The following is a 25,525-nucleotide window of genomic DNA, read 5'->3' as shown; positions in this document are numbered from 1 at the left end:
AGCGACACCACTCATCAAAGATCGAACAAGACAGGAATTATAAAGACAGGTCCAAAACCGAACAGTAGTTGGCGTGCTTAATTTCGTAAATCGCACCAATTGGTAGCCTACTTGCCGCTCCTATCGACGAGCATGCATTTTGATCATTAATTGGTCGTTACTTCTAAGAACTGAATCGAAATAAGTTTTAAAAGTTCCTCGCTCGGAGCAAACTTGCATAAATAAATAGATGAATCCGCTGTAGCCGTGTCGCGTAATCGGGCTCGTATCGACTTGCCTTTTTACATTTGACGAGACCTGAGAAATGTGCTCCATCGTAAGGGTTCAATGGGAATTTCACCACAGTTCTACTAACTCTAAAAATTATCTTATTTAACTTGCGATAAAATACAGCGGTTGCTTTGCGGCCCTGTGACCTAATTATAGTTGTAATTAGGTCAAGGGAAGAATATAACCTAACTTAAATGTAAGGATACATGAAGGGGTTCTTTTGTCTCAAAAGTGAATTTAGGCTAATATAGCAATGTAGCTTGTGCTTTTGTTTTCTAGTGCAGGGGAGAGCATTGACACATCTGTGATGGAAACAATGAATCCTAATAGCACAAAATGATGAAAATTTCAGCTAAGACTAGTTGGGATTCTAAGATGGTTTTAGCTGGTAAAAACTGGTTCAAGCTGGTAGAGCAGCTGGAGGCCACACCAGTGGCTGGTCAGCTAGTGAACATCTGATCGACCAGCTGCAACCAGCTAGAACTGTTGAAAATACAGCTTTAAACCAGCTTAGACTGCGTTAAGATGGAATTTTAAGGAGGGAAACCATTCACAATTTTGGTAGTTGATAAAGACAGTTGGATGTTTTTTTTTTAACAGTGATCCAAAATCTCCACTTGAATAGAATGCGTTGACTGTGATTGTAAATATGACATGGTGTTGAAAGGATTCTCTGTTACCACACATTTAATGGGAGCCTTGAAAAATTGGATATTGACCTTGGCTCATTCCCAAATAACTAATACAAAATGGCTTCGTCTGCCTTACATTAAAATAGGCCATTCCAACAGCCTGTTTAGGTCTATTTCACTGTCAAGCATGGTCACCCTTCAGCAGTGTTCGAATTACGGGTGGACCCCCATAATTAAGACTTGGACCCCCCCAAAAGAGATAAAAACAACAGGTTGGGGGTGTCTAAACATTTATGTATCCTTCTTACCTGTAGTCGTAAATATTACAATATATGTCCCATCAGTGGTCGAACACTGCCCTTCAGGACAAGCCTATATTCTCAGAGCCACGGAAAGAGATGTTCAGTGACGAAGGAAATACCCCCACAACGGTCTACATATTTACATTTTTTGTGTGGACAAAAAAAAAACAATGGGGTTATTCAATCTAGCGTTGGCCTAGAGGAGGCTGTTAGTTTGTAACCATACTGATAACTTTCTAGGCCAAAAGCCATACTTCGTTTAAGCCAATGAAAGGCTAAACTTGGTTTCTGTCCATATTAGTGAACAAAAAATGATAAAATAATAAAAATTAGATATAAATAAATTAAAACACTGTAGCCTGATCAGCTCTGCATAGGCTGAATATATTCAGTAGCCTTTTGAGAAATTTTGGGAAATGTGGTTATTTGTTGTTCTACAGCCAGACAAACAGGCTGTACCTGTGAAAATTTTACACAACTTCTGGACAAAATGGGACTTTATGGCAAATAGGCTAAAGGTTCATGCGGAGCATATGTATCCTAAATAGCCTATTGATCTGCAGACATCTGGTCAATGGCGCTGTCATTTTGTGTGCCATCCTGCATTTTTAGTAATATTTTGACATCTCTTCACAAATAAATAGTTATAAAGTCCCCTTTCTAAATATGTATGCATATGTGTAGAGTCTGTATCTCGGCTAATTCGCTGCTGATGCACAGTAAAAGGTGCGGTAAAGCGAAGGTTACCGTGACAAAGCTCAACACTCTACCGCTGGCTACGGGCGATTTTGGCTTTTGGTAACTGGTAACGCATTTGCCTGTGAAATCTTTGAATGACTGAGAGGTCGGGTTCAAATCCCACCTCGGACTCAAGCAAATATCTAAATCGTTCGTTACATGTGCCTATGGATCTTTGCTAAACCATACGTCAAATTTCCCTGTAGGCTACAGATCGTTGAAGCGTTTTGGGGGCCTTAAGCAAGGAACCTCCATTTCGCTCTGAAAATGTTTAGCGCGACAGGGAGGGGTATGTGGACTGATAAAACTCGTAGAAAGCGGTTGGGGGAAGGGCTACTAACGCGCAGTGCATGTAAAAAAAACACAAAACCAACCGAGATTTTGACAACTAAACCACAAGATAAGTGAACAACTGAAGAATCATATGGACAAACTGAATGTGCACACGCAATCTGCCCAGATTACACTATTCGAAAATTAACAAACAAATATCATAAATATCGAGGTATTTCGAAGTAACGTAGGTCTAATATTCCGAAGCCTACCCCCCCTCAACGGGGATCCCCCGGGTCCGACAGCTGCCGCCCTCGTTCACGATTATGCTTCCAGCTGTGCATGTTGTCTAGCTTTAACCAATTATAAATCTGACGACTATATTCTTGGGCTGCATTTACCAGTAAAGTTGAGGGAACGATTTGCCGTTTATTCGTATGGAAAAACGTGGCAAAGTGGCAGTTCACACAATGGTCATCAGAAAGTGGACCGAGAACCAAACGTGGTAAAAGCGATCCAGTGTCCCACGCTTGCAGAAGTTATACGAGCCGATTCGGTGGCTGCTCACTTCTTGTGTTATAATTAGATATATTTCGAATTTTCAGCTTCTGTTATGTGGGCTATAAGATTTGGTTGGGTCCTGCTAAAAAATCGAATTGTTCGCCTATCTCTGCCTAATCCCAAGTATACTTTAAAACCAACGGTAAACAGCTTTAGCCATAAACCACTTAACTGTGTATACCAGGCAATTTAGCTAATACACGTTTTCTCTGGCCGTGTCTAAGCCTATGGTTTAAACACAATTGTTTCAGTTCGACTTACCTTTGGTTGTAAAATCACAAATTAGAATGTTCTCAGCTAACCGAACATTCTAATGGTTATGTGACAATCACTAGACGTAGGCTAATTTTGGTAATTGAAAGCAACGTATGGAACACTGAAATGATTTTGAAAAAAACATTACAAAAAACCTACACTGCTAATCGAATTCCTCTGTCAGGTTTTTAAGGACAGGTTTTTCCACGTGCCGAGCTATTCCGAAGCCTAGGATTACTGTAGACAAAACGCACGTGTTTCCAGACCTCATGTATTAATAGGAATATCGTTTACGTGTGTGTAAATTGTAGATATTTTACCCACCACTAGCAATTCGGTTATTGTGACACGGCTTCTGCAACCATAGAAACCATATAGGCTTACATGTCTGCCATAAGTGGTTGCAGGCACTCGTCTACGGTAAAATAAACATTCCGAACGAGACGATCGACTTAACACCACGTAGACTGCAATCAATTTCCCGAAAGAACCGGGTCAAAATTGTTACAGTATAGGCTAGGCCTACACCACGGTCGTAAACATCCGTAGTTGGAGAGATTAGTGGCCTATTTTGCAGTTGAAGTGTTGTCGCACATTGGTCACGGGTGTAAAATTAACCCACTTTCGATTGGGATGTGGAGTTGCATCTTTATCCATATTGAAGTTATCAATTCCGAACACACAGCCAGACGTCGAATACAGCCTGTCTGCATCAACATGTGGTGGGTTTGCTCTGTGTGCCAAATGTAGGCTAATTGGACGCATAACTGACATCGGTCATGTCCAGGATCATGAAAATAATTGCTGATTTATGAATCACATGCTCTAAGTACAGGCCTGTCCATGTAAATGAAAATCCCTGGCCACTCTACCAAGTTAGTGATTCGATTGGCATTACAGCCATGCAACCAGTTTGGTGGCAGACCTAAAACAGGCATAGACTGAAATGTTATTTGTGAAGAATAACTATTATCGTTTAAGTAATTAATAGTTTTAACGGAAAGTAACGGTTATTAAAGACCCAGTGGGGAGGATATGCATTGAGAATGGGCATGTCATACCTATCGGGTTTAGAAATGACATAGGCCTAGCAACTTTACATTAAAGCAGAATGAATGCTTTAACTTCAAAAGTAAATGATTGCTCATGGTCTTCATAAATAGAGAGCAGAAAAGATTAGAATGCAGATCCCAGAAAGCAACTTGTTTTGTAATTTTGTAATTAAATGCAAGTTACAACACAAACAATTTTTAAATACAATCCTGTAAATACAAATATTTAAATATTTGCAATGTAAATAGCAATACATGAAATAACAATTGACTGAATTGTAGCTACAGGAGCTTACTAGTATTTTTAATTCAGTGGTTAAAACTTATCCACATTAACCTGCCCATTCCTCATTTGACATCCTCTTCAGTCATAATAAATATAGTAACTAGTTGGGAACCATTTGATATATTAATGTTTTTAGTTTGGAGGATGTCCATTTATGGATTCAAATTCTTTAAAATACTTGTCTTAAGATAATGCTTAAGATAATGGTGAAAATAATTTTTGTGGGATTGCATGTTGTAATACTGTTACTAAGAGTTGTGTAGGTACACTCGGTCGAAACTCACAAATTCAATTTAAACATAAAACCACATAGATGTATTTACATTACATTTTGGCATTTAATACAGATAGCTTTACTGTAGTACTTGATCTGTTTAGTGGTATGATAACCTACCAAAAACTTTCTGAATGTTTGAAGAAAAAAAAAGTTTTAGATAGTGCCTCAGCTAGCACAGCCGCGGAAGAAGGGGTGTCCAGTCCAGATCAACGTGTCAGTCCGAAAAGCAACCTGATCCGATCCGATCGATACAACGTGCAAACCGATAGAACCGGGATCGTTATGCGACATAGTAAAATACTTATTTAAATGTCCAAGAACTTACGGCCGGTTGCCCTCTGGCAATACTGCCTACATCACAGTTTAAATTCCCGACTCAACTTCAGTTTTCCCTTCCGTTTAACATGAAATCAGTAAGTTTTCCCACTCTCAACCTCATTTTGGGTGTATGTGTACGTTGTAGCATGATTGTGTTAGCAGGATCATATATCTTGTTTCTTACTGTGACAGATAGTTTTTCATCGTATTGTAGCTAAATCTGTGATATTGCCAAATATCAAACGGTTGCCTCAAGAATCTAAATTGTATCCCATTTTGGTGAAGCCAGAGGTTTACGACACAAAAACCAACAAGACTTACAATTTACACCACTAGGTGGCAAAAATGCACAACTTGGGACTTCCACTAAAGCACAAGAGTAACTTCACTTACTAACCACTGCCTCTGCATTACAACATTTTACAGATATCTTTTCATTTGATGAAGAAAATACGATTCACGCGAGAAGGTACTGCATCTGTATTCCTTTATTCTTTTTTTCCCTGTTGTTTTTCAGAGCCAGAGACAAAATTTAATGCAAAATTCACGTACAAACAGACTTCGAGGACTTACAGGATTTATAGATGGAAAAACTGCACACAATGGATAGAATTCCAAAAGTATTTATGTGTAAAAACCATTCACACCAAAGGACACACACAGAGCAGTACTATTTCTACACACTACCTCTGCCAAGGATCAACGCTGACATGTGTTCAACTGAAAAAAAAATGTATCCAGACAAATGAGAGATCAGAAAATGTTAGAGATGTCATCTTTGACGGCATTCTCCGATGTGTCTACATTTGTTCATTATTTCCGGCATAGCAGACAATTCTCAAAGCATCATTCTTAACACCATATGCAATTTTGTATTTTTTAAAGCCTCCTCTTTTCACAAGATGGAAATTAAGGGTGCACTGGGAGAGAAGCAGATACCAAGTCATAAACTAGTAAAACAAGTGTTAAAAAAAGAAACACACTTAAAAGAAAGACATCTTAAGCAGCACAAATAACTCTACAATGCGTTTGCAGGATTATATGCGATTATATATACACATAATGGTAAAATATCCACAAGCAGTTGATAGGTCAAAGCACGGAGGGCAGATCTAAATAAAAAATCCTCTGCCAAGTCTTTCCGCAGTCTGTTCTCTGTATATGCAATGTGAAAATAGAACTCGCAGGTCAAATGTACAGAGAAGTAACAACGGTTTGTGAATAAAAACCATGGACCTTGGAGACAGGCCCCGGGGGACACTCTGTCCTTGTTGTACTGGAGGTCATGGTGTGGGGGTTGCGCTGAATTACTATCCGTCCTTGTAGGATTGGAGGTTGGTGGTGCGGGGGTTGCGCTGAATTACTATCGGCCCTTTCTAGACGGGAGGTTGGTGTTCGGGTTGGTGTCGAATGATTATCCGTCCTTGTTGGACCGGAGGTCGGTGGTGTGGGGGGTCGTACTGAATGACTATCTGTCCTTGTTGGGCGGGAGGTCGAGGTCGTGCTGAATGACTATCTGTCCTTGTTGGACCGCAGGTCGGTGGTGTGGGGGTCGTGCTGAATGGTCTGGTGGAGCATGAGGGCCAGCAGACCGGCGCGGTTGGTCATAGCCGTGCGCACGTTGCGCTCCTGTTCAAACAGCTCGTCCAGCTTGTACCACTGTTTGGATAGGAAGCAGAGAGAGAGAGAGAGAGGGGCGCTCAAAGACCAGTTTATATATGTCGCAAGACACGTTCGACAAGTGTAGCTCAACAATAAATAACGGATCTTCAACTGAAATCTTTTTTTGTGCGCGTGTGCATGTGCATGCCTGCGTGTCTGTACGTGTGCATGTCTGCATGCGAGTGCATGTGTGTGTATGACTGCGTTTGTACATGTTAGAGCGTGTATGTGTGTGCATGCCTGCATGTGTGTATGTGTGTGTGTGTGTGTACATATACACAGGAGCACTCATCGCACTGACCACTCTGACGCGCTCCAGGTCCACCTCAGCTCTCCTCAGCTTCTCCCAGCAGTAGTGCTTGTTGCATTTGCGCTTGGACACCCTGCAGAACTCTCCGGTCGGCTCAAAAACGTCGCGCACCAGGGGGCAGCCACACACTTCATCTGCCGGGACCTGCGGGGGTACAGCAGTTAGAGCCAGTCATCTGAGAGTGGAAGCAGCTCAGAAACTTTAACATTGACTAATGAAATTAGATGTGTTATTTTGTTACATGTTCCCCTTCTTAAAACTAAGCATGTAAGATTACTGTACAGCAATATTAAAGTTTGAATTAAATGTAACAAAACTGTTAAAGGACCAATCTACACCAAGTTTATTCTGTTTAAGAGGTGATCCAGAAACATATCATATAAATAAATACTGGCCGTTAAATAATACATTTTCAGTTTTCTGTCCTTTTTTTGTGTGCAAAAGCAGTTCAACCAATACCGACCTTGGGGTCTCTGGAATGTTCCGGACACAAGACCTGCAGTCTCTTGCAGTACGTCTTGCTCTGCGGGTTGTACACATCGCAGAACAGCCTGGTGGCGCTAAAAACGCATACAAACCGGGACAATGATCAGCAGGCGTGAGGAATGAAATATAAACATCTGCATTTAATGGACATTTTCACCAATATAAAAGTAAAGTCCTTATAATAGTAAGAAGGCTAATGGAAATTACCGAAAAAAAAGTTCCTGACAAAATAATTACTTAAACTAAATGAAACAAAAACATTCTGTGACTTCCTGTTTGGCTCACAATAGTCTCCCAAAATGACTCTCGATTCTCTCCGACTCAAAAACCACACATTTGTAGCCTGGGAAAATTCAGAAAAAGTTCGGAAAAGAAAACAAGGTCTCAAAATTCCTGTGTAAAATGTAACAAAATATTGATGGTGCAAATAAAATACAGCCTCTTTATTCGAATGCAAAACCCACTGCTGGTGGCCAGAAAGCTCGATTTTTGGTTCCAAGTTCCAATACCATTTAGCAAAATCCAAATTACACACAGACAAAAAAACAAAATCAATATTAAAACACTGAAATAATGTCTGGCCAATTGTCCGTTTTCAGCCCAGCCAGTTCTGGCCTTACCCTTCGATGCGCGTGGGGTACATGGAGCCAAAGGATGTCTGACTCTCGTACTGTACGGGGAGACAGACAGAGAGACAGACAGTCAGGCCAGAGCAACACTCAACAACACAGGATCTGATCCCTATGGCTCCTTCAACAAAGAAACTTCACACATTCATTTTAGGAACATCTATATGTATTTTGAAAGACGTTTGACCGAACAAAGAATCACCAAACTTTCCGCCAAAACTTAAGAGTAGTTATTCATACACTGTGACCAAAGAGTATCTGGACACAGCCCTTGGTCTGGGGGGGGGTCTCTCTCTCTCTCTCTCTCTCTCTGAACTGCACTGGCCACCTTTTATATGTCATAGTTTTTATTGTATATTTTTATTACTTACAGTTATATGTCATATTATTGTTTATAGTTTATTCTTAATTTTTTACACATTTTTACTAATTTTTACTTATCTGGGGATGCATTACATTACATTACAGGCATTTAGCAGACGCTCTTATCCAGAGCGACTTACACAACTTTTTACATAGCACTTTACATTGTATCCATTTATACTGAAGCAATGCAGGTTAAGTACCTTGCTCAAGGGTACAACGGCAGTGTCCTTACCCAGGAATCGAACCTGCGACCTTTCGGTTACAAGCGCAGTTCCTTACCCACTGTGCCACACTCCGTCCACTGCCTCGAACCAACACATTTCATTGTCATAACACTGCTCTGCTGTTGCTATTGCACATATGAGAAATAAACTTGAAACTTTAACGTTCCTGTTTCAGCATAACAATGCCCCCGAGCACACATGGTTGTGTCAAGAATGGTCTGGAAAAACTAGTCAGGCCTGCACAGAGCCCTGACCGCAACCCCATTCAACACCTTTCTAATCTCACTAATGTACTTCTGGCTAAATGGATGCAAATCCCTGTAGCAATGCTCCAACATCTAGTATAAAGCCTTCCCAGAGAGTGGAGGTTGTTATAGCAGCAACGGATGGACCAACTCCATATTAATGCCCATAACTTTAGATAAGATGTTGGATGTCAGGTGTCCACATACTTTTGGCCACATAGTATATATGAGAACATGAGGCAGCAGTGTGCTCATTCGGATTTGTTTCTTCATCGTTTGAGCCTGGAGTTTAGGCCTGGCTCTGCGTCCGTAAGGCGAAGCAAACGCTGTAGCTCACCTTGGCGTAGCACCTCTCCATGTGTCTGAGCGCCACCTTGGGGTTGATGGGGTGACTGCAGGACACACAGAAGATCTGAAGGTCCGTGTCGTCGCTGTCCCCCTCGTTGACCTGCAGGAGAGTCAGAGAAAGATGGTTCAGCTTAACGCAGCACACCAGACGCCATGGCAACAGGCCTAAGACTTTCTGCCAGCAAACTGTCATTCAGATCAAAACAGCCAAGATCATTGTTTACGTTTCTGACTCAACATCATTATCACTCCTACCAGTACCGTTGTTCCTGTTAAATGTGATGCCAAAGTTTTTGCATTCTCAACCTCATTTTAGTTGTGTATGTACATCGTAACAGGATGGTGTTAGCTGGATCATATATATTGATTTCTTACCCAATCAGACAATTCTGAATTCTGAATATCGTAGCAAAATTTGTGAAAGGGCCAAATATCGAACTGCTGCGTCAAGAATCAAAATCGTATCCTATAATGGTGAAGCCTTAGATGTACACCCCTACTACCTGGAGGCAACAAGACTTCAGTTCACAGTACAACATGGGATTCCAATAAAGCACAAGAGTGATTCCAATTACTGACCACTGTCTCTGCTACCACTGCACTACAATATTTGACCGGTCCCTTTTCATTTGATAAGAAAATACAGATCACGTGAGCAGGCCCTGCACCTGCACTCATTTCTGCCTGCGTCTTTCAGAGCAGGAGACCGAAGAATGGAAAGCGCATCGTACTGGGGTGAAGAATCTAAAGCATATCGCATCGTGGTAAAGAACCAAAAGCGCATCGTATCGCGGTGAAGAATCTAAAGCATATCGCATCGTGGTAAAGAACCAAAAGCGCATCGTATCACGGTGAAGAATTTACAGCTTATCGCATCGTGGTGAGGAAACAAGAGCGTATCGTATCACGGTGAAGAATTTACAGCTTATCGCATCGTGGTGAGGAAACAAGAGCGTATCGTATCGCGGTGAAGCCTGCGGTGTCACGCCCCCCTCCCCCCCCCACGGCGCAGCGCGGCAGAACTGACCTCCTCGTCCTGCTGCACCACCTGCTGCTTGGCCTTGATGATGATGCTCTCCAGCTCGTGGAAGCGGCGCTCCATCTCGGTCAGCCGCAGCCGGGCGGACTGCTGCTCGCGCCGGATGCGCTCCAGCAGCTTCTTGCCCTGCTCCTCGGCGATGCAGGGGCTCTGCTGCCACTGCTGGATGCGCTGCGGCAGGATCTCGTAGATGCGGCTGCAGGGAGGGAGGGAGGGAGGGAGGGAGGGAAGGAGGGAGAGATGAGCACGATGCTACCGCTAACCTGTGGACATGGACATAGATCCTATGGGGTGGGGGGGCGGGGGCAGCAATACGAGTCATGCAAGAAAATGACAAAATTTAATCAGAAAATTACCAAAACAAAGAACAAGAACATGTCGCCTGAGAGTTGTGAGGTACTCCCCCCTAAAATACAGTACTGATCGATTGCCAGCGTTCACTCCAAGATGTGTGTGCTAAAATACTCTAGGAGCACATCTGCTAATTGGGGCGCATTAGTGTGCTCCCAGATTTTTCAGCTTAGGAGCACGAGTGGCCCTTGATTAAAAACCCGCTAGCGTCTCGTACTTGGCAGCCAGCTTCATGCCGCAGTCCTCGGAGCAGTATTTGGAATTGGGCCGCGCCGCCTCCACGCAGCTGGGCCCCAGGCACTGGCGGAGGCCCCCGCCGTCCCGCCCCTCCCCCCGATCGCTGTGCTTCACCCGGTCGCGGTGCTTCTGCTTCTGCTTGTGCCGGCGCGACTTGTACTCCTCCTTCTGCGGGGAGAGAGAGAGAATCAGCGCAATACAGAGCCTCATTACAGTACATTACATTACTGTTACATTACACCCCATTTCAGTACATTACTGTTACATTACATTACAGTTGTTACGCTTGATTTCAGTACATTACCGTCACATTACAGTTACTTTAAGTTACATTACTGTTACATTCCGCCCCATATCTGTACATTACATTTCCGTTACTTTACATTATGTCATGGGCATTTCATTGACACACTCATCCAGAGGCTTTTTACACAGTATCCATTTATACAGCTGGATATATACTGAAGTAATACAGGTTAAGAACCTTGCTCAAAGGTACAATGGCAGTGTCCAACAAGGGAATCGAACCTGCAACCTTTAGGATACAAGGCCCTTAACCATTACACTACACTATCCACATGGCTCGCTGTATATGCTGAGAATGCTCGGCTGCACCTCCTCACCTTCTTGTCAGATTTCTTCTCTCGTCTTTTCACGTGCTTGACTTTGACCGCTCTCTTGCGCAGCACTGGGTCGAGGAACGGGCCATCATCTTCATCGCTGAGCCACGGCTATGGAGGGAGGAGAGAGAGATAGAGAGAGAGATGGAGGGAGGGAAAGAGAGAGAGAGTGAGGGGGGAGGTGGGAAAGAGAGACAGAGACTGTAAATCATGAATGATAACAATGATGGCACACTAAGCAAACATGCCACTTTTACACCCAATTAATAATAAATAACAAAGAAAAGCAGCAACAACAAAAAAAGAAAAGATAATTGAACCCTTCACTTCTAGGTCACTTTTCATAACCGACACTATGCTGCATTCAGGGCAGGCTGTGCAGTACGAAATACGAAACACTCCTGAAGGGGTTACCATGTTGTGGTCGTCGTATCCGGCAGCTCTGTACTGCTGGTAGAGCTCCAGCTCCTGCTCGTCGTAATCGTCCGAGAGGGGCCCGTCTCGCCCCAGAGAGCTGTCCTGCTCCTTCATGGAGAACTCCTCGTCCCGCACACGCAGCATCTTCTGCTCGGGAAAAACACGCGAAACACGCACACACATTACACACGTGTCCCTCATGCCACGGTCTGGAGAACACGCAACAGCCGCTTAGAGACGACACACACACACACACACACATTACACACGTGTCCCTCATGCCACGGTCTGGAGAACACGCAACACACCACAGCCGCTTAGAGCTCACACACACACACTCACACGCACGCACACACACACATGTCCCTCATGCCATGGTCTGGACAGCACGCAACACGCCACAGCCGCTTAGAGCTCTCGCTCTCGCTCTCGCTCACGCTCTCGCTCTCGCTCTCGCTCTCGCTCTCGCTCTCGCTCTCGCTCACGCTCTCGCTCTCGCTCTCGCTCTCGCTCACGCTCACGCTCACGCTCACGCTCACGCTCTCGCTCTCGCTCTCGCTCTCGCTCTCGCTCTCGCTCTCGCTCTCGCTCTCGCTCTCGCTCTCGCTCACGCTCTCGCTCACGCTCACGCTCACGCTCACGCTCACGCTCACGCTCACGCTCACACTCACACTCACACACACACACACACACACACACACACACACACACACACACACACACACACACACACACACACACACGCTTCCTCATACCACAGTCCTGAATTTTATGAAGGAGCTACAGGTCAGTGTCAAATGAAGCACTGTTTGTCTCAGAGGTCTTTGGTAAATGTGTTAATCCAAAGGAGTCACTTTGTTCACAATACCGTGAGAAAGCCAGGGCAGAGAGGTGGAGAAGTGCTGTGCAATCCAAGATGACGTTTATGAAACTAAATGTATAGGTAGAAAAAAAGGGTAACCAGGTAAAAACAGTAAATAATCAGCGTGTTCTTTATTCAACAGAAGGGGAGTCAGTTCACACAGCAAAGATGTGTGTCAGATCCCCACAGAGGGGTAGTGCCTCTGAGCATTTATACTATTAATATCACATCTCTACTGTCTACATTCAGCATTATCAAATCACCACTTATGTTCTTCCGATTCCCAAATAAGATTTCGGATAAAGCAGTACTCCCTCACCAGTCTAAACCACTGTACTAGTTATAAATTCCAAGTATGGATACTATCGATCAGTTACTGTTTTACTTAATATAATACTTGTATTACTTATATTAGTAAAAATACAGACATATCTAAATATAACTCTAATATACGATTGATCCACACATTCAAACTAACACAATCACACAGGAGTGCACACTCACATAGGACGAAGTGCACACTCATACAGCAGGAAGTGCACACTCATACGGGAAGAAGAGGGGCTCATACAGCAGGAAGTGGGACTCATGCAGGTGGAAGTGGGGCTCATGCAGGTGGAAGTGGGGCTCATACAGGAGGAAGTGGGGGCTCATACAGCAGGAAGTGGGGCTCATGCAGGAGGAAGTGGGGGCTCATACAGCAGGAAGTGGGGCTCATACAGCAGGAAGTGGGGGCTCATACAGCAGGAAGTGGGGGCTCATACAGCAGGAAGTGGGGGCTCATACAGCAGAAAGTTGGGCTCACCCTCGCTCGCACTTCACACTGCCTCAGCCTGCACTTCTGGCGTATCTTGTTTGGGCCCCCGAACTTCTTCATGTCCTTGCAAAAGTCGCACTGGGCGCAGTCCTCCGTCCGCCGGCAGGGCTCGCACTCCCCACACATGCGGGCCGAGCGCTTGATCTGCGACGGGCGAGCGAGGGGCACAGCCACACGGAGAGAGAGAGAGTTAGTCATCCCCCAGTATAAGAGGCGTATACACTCCTGCATCTCCCCACCTCAGATGAAGCGGTGTAAAACAGTTAAATGCACATCACCCTTGCGTCTGCCACTGAAATTAACCTTAGCGTTAACGTCAGCTAACAGTAATTGCAAAGTGTTTTGGGACTGTGAAAGATTGTGAAAGGCACTAGATAAACACACTCAATTATTATTATTATTATTTGTTTTTTTTCAAACCTAAACTTCCAGCAAATTGAGTTTCAGGATTTATAAAACCGTAAAGGGGAGGTCAGAGACCCGTGATCCCCGGCGGCGGTCGATCTTGAAGTCGGGCGTGCCGCGCTGCTTCTCCAGCCTCTCCATCTCCGTCTCCTTCTCCCGCGGCTTCTTGGGCCGGTACTTGATCTCCAGGGAGCCGTCTTTGCCTAGGCAGAGGGACACAGGCTCTGTAAACCTGCGCTCTAGACAGGGGGACACAGGCTCTGTAAACCTGCGCTCTAGACAGGGGGACACAGGCTCTGTAAACCTGCGCTCTAGACAGGGGGACACAGGCTCTGTAAACCTGCGCTCTAGACAGGGGGACACAGGCTCTGTAAACCAGCGCTCTAGACAGGGGGACACAGGCTCTGTAAACCTGCGCTCTAGACAGGGGGACACAGGGTCTCTAAACCAGCTCTCTAGACAGGGGGACACAGGCTCTGTAAAGCAGTGCTCTAGACAGTGGGACACAGGCTCTCTAAACCTGCGCTCTAGGCAGACACAGGCCCTGTAAACCTGCGCTCTAGACAGGGGACACAGGTATTTAACCTGGATAGTCACATTTTTAGGATCGACATCACATTTGCAAGCGAGCCCTGGAGCCTGCATGTCTGAGGACGGTGGGAGTAAGCCGGGGACCCAGAGGAAACCCACACGTGCACAGGAAGAACACACAAACTCCACGCTGCGAGGGTCCAGCAGGCAACAGTGCTAACCACTGCACCACCTAAACTGAATGGATGAGACTGCCTGCAGAGACACCAGGAGATGCTCACCCCTGCACTTCTGACAGTACCACTCCCGGATGGCCTTGGCCATCTTCTCTGTGACGTTGATGCAGTCTCCATGGAACCACTCGTTGCAATTGTCACAGCCTCTGCAAGGAACAGGGAGACAACAGACTAATGTAACTCAGCTCAACATCATTTCAATATTTTTGTGATACCGCCATAAATTTGCAGATGCAATTCTTCACTGAACATCCAACAACTGTCCCATTAAACATAAAAGCTATTACACTGCAGTGTAGCACTTAAAATGAGAAACACAGACTGGCCACAACCTGCAAGGGACTTTACATGGTATTTAAAGTCCCTTGCAGGTTGTGTCAGTATTTAGGTGCTGGCAGGTGTGCAAAACTCACATCATGAAGCAATTGATGTCGGGTTTGCGGCAAATGCAGTAGACTGGAGCGTTCTCTCCGTTCTCCCCCTCCAAGCTGCCGTCCATTCCCGGCGGCTGGTCGAAGTCTGACACTTCACTGTCCTGGGAGTGCATAGAAACCATCGCAGAACGATCAGACAGAGGAATCATACCAATTTAAAACTTGCGTTTGTAGGCGACCTTTGTAGTCTGCGTGCTGTGCCTTAATCTAAGAGTGCCCAACAGTAAGGTGTAAACTGTTAAATGAATTCAGATATGAAAATGCATTCCGACCTGCTGCTTATCATACTTTACACATGCACTATAACAACAAGTAATTAGGATAGCTAGGCTATATTGCAAATGTGTTTCACATTCGGAGAAATATATTCGCGATACATCGTTACTATATTTGTGAAATAACTTGCAAAGTACCAAAAAAGAAAGTAAACCATAACGTTTTTACTAGCTCGTACGAAGCTAGATTATGTGAATACAGGCGAAATCAAGTGTTATCGATATATTTCGTAGAAATATACCTGAGCGAGCTAATCGAATAGCTAGCTAACTTGGCTTGCGAGTTTAAATGAGTAATGCTAGCTATCTAACTAGACACACAGAGTGGGTACGGGTATGATAAGTTGTGGTGAATCAAGACACCTTTACTTAGCGTGTTACCATCTCGCAACCCTGTTTACTTTGCCATCCTAACGTTAGCTAGCTAACTAGCTAGCTGGCTGTCGTTTGCAGAATAAATCAGCTAGACTAGTCTAGCTAATTACCTGGCAACCTGAAAAGAAAATCTGACGATAACTAGTGATAAATATTGTTATACTTACCATGTCGATTTTCTCGCTGATCCCACGCAAAACTCGCGTATATTTAACTACAGATTACTACTGTAGCTAAAAGATAACCTTAGTCTCTTTGAAGAAAGACAACAAACAACGTTTCCGTAACAATTATTCTATAAGGTTCTTGTCTTCCGCTTCCGGTTCACAATGCCATCCAGTCAAGATACAAGAAAATGAGGGTAATTTTTAATTTGTGAAATAGCCACGTTGAAGAACACTGATGTATTGTGCACTGTAATCTATGGGCATATTTTTTTCGTTTGCATACAATTGTTTTAGAATTTCTGATACATCTGTCTAAAACACGAAGCAGACTACTCTGGATAAATATCTCGTAGCACTCAATTGTGCTATGACTGAACCTGATGTGAATATTTACGTCAATGGCCTAATTTAAACGTCACTGCTATGATGGCGGAAAGTCTGGCGGAGGATTGGACGGCTGGCATGTCTAATCAGAAGTGCATACATTAATTTAGGCCTACATTAGTGACCAAAATAAAGGTTTGACGACTGTATATTTCAAATGAATCTTAAAATGTAGGCTATTAAAATAACTTGGTGCAATTTTAGGCCACATGATTCACTGTGTTGCATTTTAATTAAACTAATCCAGTCTCTCTTTTTGGATTTTCTCTTGTAGATTGTGAAAATCATCCTATTGTGTACCCCCACCTACATTATGTAATCTGATTGTATTCTTTAAAGAAAAATGTTTCTAAATTGTTTTAAAAACATTAAACAAGAAAATAATGCATGCCTATAATATTTCCAAACATAATTAAACTCTTTCAACATTAAAATATTAAAATAAATCCAGTGTTACAATTTTAGGTTTCATTACACCCCATATTAATCAACGTTCCCTGACATGAATTACTATTTATCAGGAGTAATTGGACGTTATATTACAGAACATTACAAACCCTATTGTTGTTGTTGTTGTTGTTATAAAGCCCTGCATTTTGGACATTTATCATATTCTTAATGTATACTATTAGTACTACTAGCCTCCTCCTCCTCCTCCTCCTCCTCCTACTACTACTAGCCTACTAGACTACTAAGCTTCCAGAATAATTCCCTTAATACCGGTCACATTTTTCAAAGCTAAATGTAACAAATGAACACCAAGAGATCCGTGCAGTGTCACATGATATTTCTCCAGGAGCACAGCTGATAAACGTAGATACGGTTTTCGGGCACTTGTTTTGGGCTTGTTCGCTTGGCAGTTCACTGGTAATCTTTTATCCGTTATTGTTGAAGTCCCATTCGCACTTCTACAGTTCTACCACATGGTGGAGCTAAAGACTTAAAAAAAACTTATTGCACTTTTTTTAGGGACTGCAATAACAGACAAAGAAAAACAAAATAAACAAGTAAATCATTAAATTAATCATAATCAGAATCGTCATAACATTGATAATAATCTCGAGGGAAGAATACTCCTGATAATTATTAGCTAATACTAAAAAAGAATACTGTCATAAGCGCGTGTATGATTATTACAACCAGTATTATTAGTAGTAATATCAATATTTTAAATATCAATAATAATAGCCTACTACTAATAAAAACTCATCATGAATGTCATAGTAATATGTTCTTCTTTTAGACACTCCAGTTAGTAGAATCCTCTACACCCTTTCCAACTATGATGTGATAAACTCGATTTCAAGGTTCAGGCCTCAGAGTCTGACGTCAGAGACTCAATTTTAATTTTTTTAAAAGGGGGGCGTAACCGCTTTTACGTCGACGACAATGTGCAAAAAACAGTTATTACCAGTCAACGTAGAGGAGCTACGCAGAACCGGTTTACTATCCCCAGCAAATGAACGGAGCGTAATAACTCTTCATTCTGCAGTTCTGCTATTTCCCCGTACTGAAACTTTCAAGGTGTAAGACTGGCTCTAATTACGTTAAGGTAGGTTGCCGTTTTTGTACCATTTAAAATAAAGTAAGCTTTTCCGTTTTTGGAATTTCTTCTGATTCAATCACATTTCGTTTATCTTAGATGTTCGAAACATCCTATAAATGTCCTCTTATTTGCTTAATTTGTTGCAAAATGTTTCGCGTTTTACTGTTTTTAAACTGTTAAAATACAGCGTCCCATGACTGCATTACTATAAACAACCATTACACTATAAACGTGGACATTTCCTTATAACGGTACAAAGTGTGATGTTCAGTGTTAAATCAACTCTTAAAGAGTACATACGGTCCCAATAGGATATATTCTGTTGTAGTTGAATTAACACTGAACATTTTACTCTGCAGTTACATGTACCAGAAATAGTTTTGTCTTAGTGAAGTGCCAGTGAATTGTCCGCATTGTGTAACACTGTTAACTTTAATTGCTTGCTATAGCTAACCTCCAACTTCAACTTCAGACTTCGTACTAGGTGTATACTATAGCTCACTACTTAATTCCGATTGTATGAAGTAGGTAGCTTATCTTATTGGGAGGAAACTACAAAACAGCAGTGTTCCTTGTTAATATTATTAACTTGATAACCCGATCTGGTAGATTAGTGAATTGTAGAAATGATTTTATTGGGGGTTTGAGATATAGGCTATACGCCTACCAAAGGGTATAGATCCGCTTTGTCAGGAGATTTGAACTAAACCACCGTCACAAAAAACATAACAAATAATATTAATGAAGCTGTATAATAGAGAGAATGTTGGTTCCACATTTTTCTCAAAATTACATTTTGAACTGTTGCGCAATGGCTGATAGTGCACGTCTGAATTTATTTAGTCTTCTTAATTAACAATGCAACCCACGTTAGTTGGCCTTTATTGCTAGTCTGTGGGCACCTGTAGCTAATACTTACACTTAATTGCTGTCATATTTCAGCAGCAGTACGCATTTCAAAATAATATTGTAGCCAACCGCCGATTTAAGTTAAACAGCTAAAATAAAATGAGCCCTTAAACTTGTCTTGACCAAAATGACAGTGAAATTAATTTCATGCAGCAGAGGTGGCAGAAATGGCAATGTGTGCGCTGTTGCAGTGGTCAGACAGACAGAGATGGTGAAGCTGATTTGAATGCAGTCCACTTAGCTGACAAGTCCCCCGTGGCATTTATTATTTAAACGTGTTCACAGCAAGTGCAGTAAAACTGTAACCGTTTCATTTTATCGATCCTGATTCATGTGAGTGAGGTGAGAAAGAAACCTCTCTACGTTTATTTTCCGAAGGGGTTCTCACTCTCGAAACAAAACTATTTCAATAGCCTACATCATATCTGTAGACATTTATTTTATTTATTTATTCGTAACTGAGGTTTCAGAATCGATGTCAAAGCTGTGTATGAAAACACAGTTTTCAAAGCCAAAATGTTTTACCACCCATGCTTGGTATGGTAAATGGAGGTAATGTGGACTAAAAATAATCTCAGATATTTCTAGCATTAGGAACATAGTTATGCAGTGCACACATTTTCAACAATTTATTGAAATTGGGTTTATGTGCTATAAAAGAGGGTAACAAATATTAAACATACATTTAAAGGATCCATCTTTACCCGATATCACATTACATGATCTTAATCTCAATATTCTATATATTCTATATTCCACAGCCATATTTTCTACTATTTTTGAAAATATCTTCACTGCAACAAATTTGTCATCCAAAACATGTGTATTGTCAAAAAAAGTGAAAGTACTTATGCTGGGTTTCAGGAGAATCAGTAAATTAAAGTATAATTAATCCAGCAGTAGCTGCAATGTACTTTTTACTCACACTTTGGCATGTCCAGTGTGTTTTAGGCCCATCTTTGGAGGATTCTGGGGCAACAACTACATTCCCTGTTAGGGCGGGTAGCCATGGCCGTAGCCAGGAATTCTGGGCCCCCTGAAAGAATAGTGCACTGGGCCCCATAGTGGGTGCAAAGCATAATAATTTGTGTGCCCCCCCCCCCGTGCGTGGCTTTGGGCCCCTGGAATTATTACCACCTTTACTCCCCACTTAAGACAGGGCAGCAGGCAGCTGGCTCACTCTACAGCCCCCCAGCTGAGCTGTCTCTGAGGTTCTGCAGTACTGACGCTGCTGGCGGTATCGAATGAGCCCTGACACAGGCAGTACCCTGCTGACGTAACCCCTCCTTTCTTTTAAAAAATGTAAGACACTGGCGCTCAACGTGGGGCTGAACATGTCCGATTCCCACCCTAATTTGGAATGTCCGATTAGGTGTTTGCAACCGCAGCCGCGTTCATGCGCAGTCCCCCCACTGACAATTCAGGAGACATCCACTGTGCCTCTCTTGAAAAACGTGGTGTCGCCAGATACTTCTTTTCACACCTCAGACTACGGCTGAGCTCTTATAGAGTGGAGTTGGAGGAAGACCTTTCAAATGTGGCTTCGCATGCGGTCGACCAGAGAGTAACAAAATGCAGACCCCAACTGATTGGTCCCTCCCATACGCTCGGTGATGCTATCGCTAATTGCGCGTCGCCCTAGGGAACTACTAGCCAGTGTTGGCGCTGTCATGGTGCCGGTTTGATCCGAGGCCATGGGGCTCATCCATGCACCACAGCTTGATGCCTTAACCAAATGATCCTTAACCAAACTGTCCTTAACCGAATGATCCTTAACCAAACTGTCCTTAACCAAACAATCCTTAACCAATCAATCCTTAACCAAACTATCCTTAACCAATTGATCCTTAACCAAACTGTCCTTAACCAAACGATCCTTAACCAAATGATCCTTAACCAAACGATCCTTAACCAAACGATCCTTAACCAAACGATCCTTAACCAAATGATCCTTAACCAAACGATCCTTAACCGAATGATCCTTAACTAATCGATCCCTAACCGAATGATCCTTAATTGAATGATTCGTAACCGAACGATCCTTAGCCAAATTATCCTTAACCGAATGATCCTTAACCGAATTATACTTAGCCAAATGAGCCAAATGAGCCATCCAGCAGCCAAATCCCTCCTTTCCTAGCTGGTTAGCAGGGGCTGCTGGCCGACTGAAAAACATTTTTTTCCCACAGAATGAATCACCGTTGATGAAGAAGCCGTGGCTTATAAGATCAGAATGGCTTCAGGGGGTGTGTGTCAGTGTGGAGTGGTGCACACGATGTTGGGAGCCCTCAGGAGCAAGCTCAGCTACACTTGTTGTTCAGCAGATTCAGATTTTAATAGGGAGATTTTTAATGGGGAGATGATTTCTCAAATTGTTTCTTGCATACAAGAGGTGAAATAGTAAAGATACTGATCAATACTTCACTATCTCGCTAAAAAAGCCAAAGCAATACTGAAAAGGCAGGTGGCAGGATGGCTATGGCCATGTATCATTTTACATTTTTTATCAGTACTGTGTATGTGATTTTGAAAGTGAGTGGTGATTTCCACTGAATCAGAATAAAAAAAATCTTAAAAAAAACAAAAAACTGGCTGAAGAAAAGAATGTTTACTCACGGCCGGAACATGGAAACACACTTTTCAGCCCGACCTTTGCTATTTATAGACCCACAAAAATATTTACTGCAGAGATATTTCTTTCTTGTAATCAGAAAGATGAGGATAATCATTTGCAACTACTGAACGAAGACGCTATTTTTAAAGTACATCTTGACGTGTCGACATGGATTCAAACAGTTTATGACACAATTACGACCTCATTTACCAATATTGAATAATCCAAGCAATTTCTGTGTTTTTATTCCTGTCTGTCTCCACCTAATTAATTAGTGCATAGAATGAATTATATGAATAAAATATAATGTGCAGTAGATGTTACAGCCTTGTTTTAATTGCACCATTACACTTTTTCCTTGAACTTTCACAGAGTAAAGTTTAGATGTGATAGCTGCCCTGGTATTCACGAAATGTGTAAACCTTCTGATAAATATATATATATATTGAGTGGTAACTTTGAATAAACAGTTTATTTAGCGAGGTCAGACATATTCAAAGTAATGCTCCACAAAAAAACAAAAAAATTCACTGTGTTGTCTTACCTTAAATACAGCTATGTTTGGAGAAACTCTTTGGAGAGTGCACCTGCTTTTTCAGCAGATATATCCAGCCTGGAATTTCTGTAGAAGTGCCAGAATAATAGCTATATTTGTGTTTGGGAGGGATTCTGGTAGTTCCATGCGGACGTTTGTAAATATGGTACATTGTCTGGGAACGTACCGAATGCTAACAATCATGTTTTCTTTCTTTCATTTTGGGCGTTTTTTTAAAAAAAAACCTCGGTTTTTTAAAGTTTTCCACGAGGCCCCCTCAGGTTGTTTGTCACATGGCTGGTACGGTAACAGAGCTCATGGCTTTCTCGGCAAGGGATTCAATAACACGGACAGATCATTCTCGGTCACACGGAAGCGCAACTGGATAAAAGCGTCTGCCAAATAAATGTAATGTATGCAACGCAACGTAGGTCTTAAAATGTTTATTGAGCAAACCCAACAGTCCAGGCTGACTGTCTCTGTCCGGTCAGAGGGTGCAGAGGATGTCTCGGGGAGAGACGGAGATCACGGACGTGCCGCTCCAAGGACAGGAAAGAGACGCGGGTCACGGCGACCCCCGGAACCGGGACGGCACGGAGAATTCCCGCGCCGAGCCCGAACAGAGCAGAACCGCTGCGGAGCGCGCGGGTGAGGCCGAACCGCCAGGACCAATCAGAGATCTCTGTTGGTTTTTTGTTCTAGAATGGTTATGCTTGGACTCGGTCATTTATCATATTCATCTGTTTCGTTTTAAAAACTTGCCTCTCACAAGGTACAGGGAGAATTTATGCATTTAGAAAAATATTCTTGGCCTCTTCCTCAGACAGCTTGCCTTACTTGAACCTTCTCAGTGAGGCATAAGGACCAACACTGATAGTTACCTTACACCAGGGGTGTCCAATCTCATCCAAATAGGGCCAGGGTGGGTGCAGGTGTTTGTTCTAGCCCAGCACTAAGACACCTGATTCTACTAATGAACTAATCACAGTTTTAGAATCAGGTGTCGTAGTGCTGGGCTAAAACAAAAACCTGCACCCACACCGAACCTCTTCGGATAAGACTGGACACTTCTGCCCTGCACAGATGTAGTTTATCGCTGATGTCTGTGTATATAAAATATATTACTGATGTCTTTGTTATTAGTAATAAGAGAACACACAGCCTTTTCAGCTTTCTTAATATTAACAATGCACGTTTTACACCATTACAGCGACTTGAGAGACCCATGCACTTTATGGATAGCATAAATAGCCGCTAATTGCTATGTAAAAATATTTTAATGTATCAAATTTTGGGACAAATATGTAACTCTTTGGGTGTACGCTGACCTCTCTGTTTGACTTTTTGTGACAGAATCTGCAACAGAACAGCCACCAGACGCGAGTCTGGGAAAAAGTGATCGCTCTCTGACCGGTGACGTCTCGACCAATGAGAACTGCCGTCTCATCCCCCAACACACATCAACACCCAATCACACGCTGAGGGCAGGTACTGTCACCACCACTGATTTAGCACTGAATTCAGTATAAGCTATTGGAGTGGCTCTATTTTCTTTTATAATTAGGTACTGTAAAAACGGTTCTGCAAACGTATGTTAGATGATAAATTGTCATTTATGGAAATAATGCAAACAAAAATAACAGTATGGTTACAATGCACCTGGGGGCAATTGTTCCCCTAAAAGTTACATTGTTGCCATTACATTAGGGGCATTTAGCAGATGGTCTTATCCAGAGCAACTTACACAGCTTTCACATAAAAATTCTATATTGTTTCCCATATTAGTAATCACAGCAAGGTTCTGGACCTTCTAAATACCTATATATAATTTTTAAAAAGTTAAGTACCGGTTTAGATGTTTTCTCAGGACGTACCCGTTTGGTCTTGCCCTGCTTCGTTCCAGAGGCCGGCGGGCGTGAGAATCCCGCGGCCGATCTCAGGCGTGACCACGCCCCTCCGGCGGGCCTCGCCAACGGAGCCCCGCCCATCTGCACTCCGCCCGCTGCCGCCGCCGGCCATCCCGGGTGGCGGCCGCCCCAGCCGCCGCAGTGCAACGGGAAGGTCTGCCGCGACAAGAAGCGCCTGCCCTCCACCGCCTCCAGCGGCCACAAGAGCCTCAAAACCACCGCTTCTCAGATCCAGCAAGTGGCTGGAGATGGTGAGGAGAAAGACACACACACTCATAAATAAACACACACACACACACACACACACCACACCACAGTACTCGATCCTCTCTGGCTTTATCTCTAAGCCACCTTGGGTCCCCCATCGTGCTCAGTGTTTATCTGCCTGAACGCCATGCTGCTTTATCTTAAACCAGTCCCTAACGAACACTGCTCTGTATATGTTATGCTTCAGCTCTGAGTCTTACACCAATATTTAAGTGGCAAAATGCATTCATTTATATGGTTCTAATCTGGTACCTTGGTCATTATAGGTTCAGGGAGCTTGTGGACCACTAATTCATTTACAGACTTTTCCCCAAGGTGTTTTTTATAAACTGTATATTAATATTAATTGACATGCCCTCTGATTTCATTTTCCATCTTTACTTTTATGCTAATAATAATGCGAAGTCCCAAATTGGAAAGAAATGTACTTATTGGCTTTTGACATCTCTGTTTGCAGTGTCTGTACTGAAAGAAATTCTGGACAAATAGAACCTATTAATTTCACAATATTCAAATGTGTACACAATTACTTCATGTCTTCAGGATAAGTGAAAGCAGTTACCCATAGAGTTTTACACGCTGAATATGTTAATACCAGTGAGTATCACTGTAGGCACAGTAATTCATTTACAAGCTTTAGTGTGATATGAATGAGCAGTGAACACAATGGCCATGCTGGCTTCTGACATTGCACTGTGACTTTGCATGACTTGACTATCTTGTCTAGAATACTAACACTCTTTTCCCCATTTCTGTCGCCCTTTCCCATATACTTTCCCTTTCTCTGCTTCTCCCAAATAAACAAAAATTCCCTCTTCCTTTTTCTTCACTTTTGTTTGCCTCCACATTAACCGATTTGCTGTTCAAATTCTCTCCTCCATCCCTCTTTTAATCCTTCCCTCCCCTTCGCCTCCCCCTCCTCTTTCTGCAATCCCTCCGTTTCTCTCTCTCTCTCTCGCCGTCTCCCCCTGGCACTGCAGACCTGTGCGCCTCTCTCGTTCTGGCTTGCCTGTTCTGCCGGCTGTGGGAGTGCCTGGCGGCGGCGGGCGAGGGGTGCTGGGCGTGCGGCGTGTGCGTGTGCGCGTCCGCGCGCGGTGCCCTGCCCTGCTGCTGCTGCTGCTGCTGCGAGCCCGCCGTCCTGGAGGCCCTGCCGGCCGATTCGCCGCTCTGCTGCTGCTGCGGCGGCTGCGCAGGGCTCACGCCCGACTGCTCCGTCTGCGACCTCTGTCTCCAGGCAACCGAGTGCCTGGAGCTGGCCATGGAGATCTCCCAGCTGCTCTTCCATTAGCCTGGGCTAGCGCCCCGCCTAGCGCTCGACTTAGTACCCAGCCTAGCCTAGCACCAAGCCTACCACCCCACTTAG

At 43.3% G+C, this 25,525-nt stretch overlaps 1 protein-coding gene across 8 annotated transcripts; it reads right to left on the bottom strand.

Moving 5' to 3' along the window:
* Window positions 1-5,434: 5,434 nt before the first annotated feature.
* Window positions 5,435-24,030, bottom strand: cxxc1a (CXXC finger protein 1a). 8 transcript variants are annotated; one of them, XM_064300554.1, is made up of 15 exons: window positions 23,863-24,030; window positions 15,163-15,284; window positions 14,795-14,895; window positions 14,037-14,185; window positions 13,566-13,721; window positions 12,767-12,829; window positions 11,896-12,045; window positions 11,485-11,592; window positions 10,842-11,029; window positions 10,262-10,469; window positions 9,224-9,334; window positions 8,043-8,092; window positions 7,400-7,496; window positions 6,928-7,080; window positions 5,435-6,623 (listed from the first exon to the last, which is right to left on the bottom strand). In XM_064300554.1, the coding sequence occupies exons 1-15, from the start codon at window positions 23,974-23,976 to the stop codon at window positions 6,477-6,479; spliced, it is 1,917 nt and encodes a 638-aa protein (XP_064156624.1). In that variant the 5' UTR covers window positions 23,977-24,030; the 3' UTR covers window positions 5,435-6,476. The 8 variants fall into 8 exon arrangements, with proteins under 8 accessions (XP_064156624.1, XP_064156625.1, XP_064156628.1 ...); XM_064300555.1 differs by having other exon boundaries at window positions 14,058-14,185; XM_064300558.1 differs by lacking the exon at window positions 23,863-24,030 and adding an exon at window positions 16,001-16,340.
* Window positions 24,031-25,525: the final 1,495 nt, after the last annotated feature.

The sequence above is a fragment of the Anguilla rostrata genome, chromosome 11 (genome assembly GCF_018555375.3).
Source record: "Anguilla rostrata isolate EN2019 chromosome 11, ASM1855537v3, whole genome shotgun sequence".
NCBI lineage: Eukaryota > Metazoa > Chordata > Actinopteri > Anguilliformes > Anguillidae > Anguilla > Anguilla rostrata.
This window is presented reverse-complemented; position numbering and strand designations above follow the sequence as displayed.

Excerpts from the sequence above, each read along its gene's own strand:
- cxxc1a (XM_064300554.1), bottom strand. The coding sequence starts at position 23,976 with ATGGGCGGGGCTCCGTTGGCGAGGCCCGCCGGAGGGGCGTGGTCACGC. Across the intron at positions 11,030-11,484 it reads AGAAGAAATCTGACAAGAAG|AAGGAGGAGTACAAGTCGCG; the intron begins GTGAGGAGGTGC and ends CTCTCCCCGCAG. Across the intron at positions 7,497-8,042 it reads TACCCCACGCGCATCGAAGG|CGCCACCAGGCTGTTCTGCG; the intron begins GTAAGGCCAGAA and ends ATGCGTTTTTAG.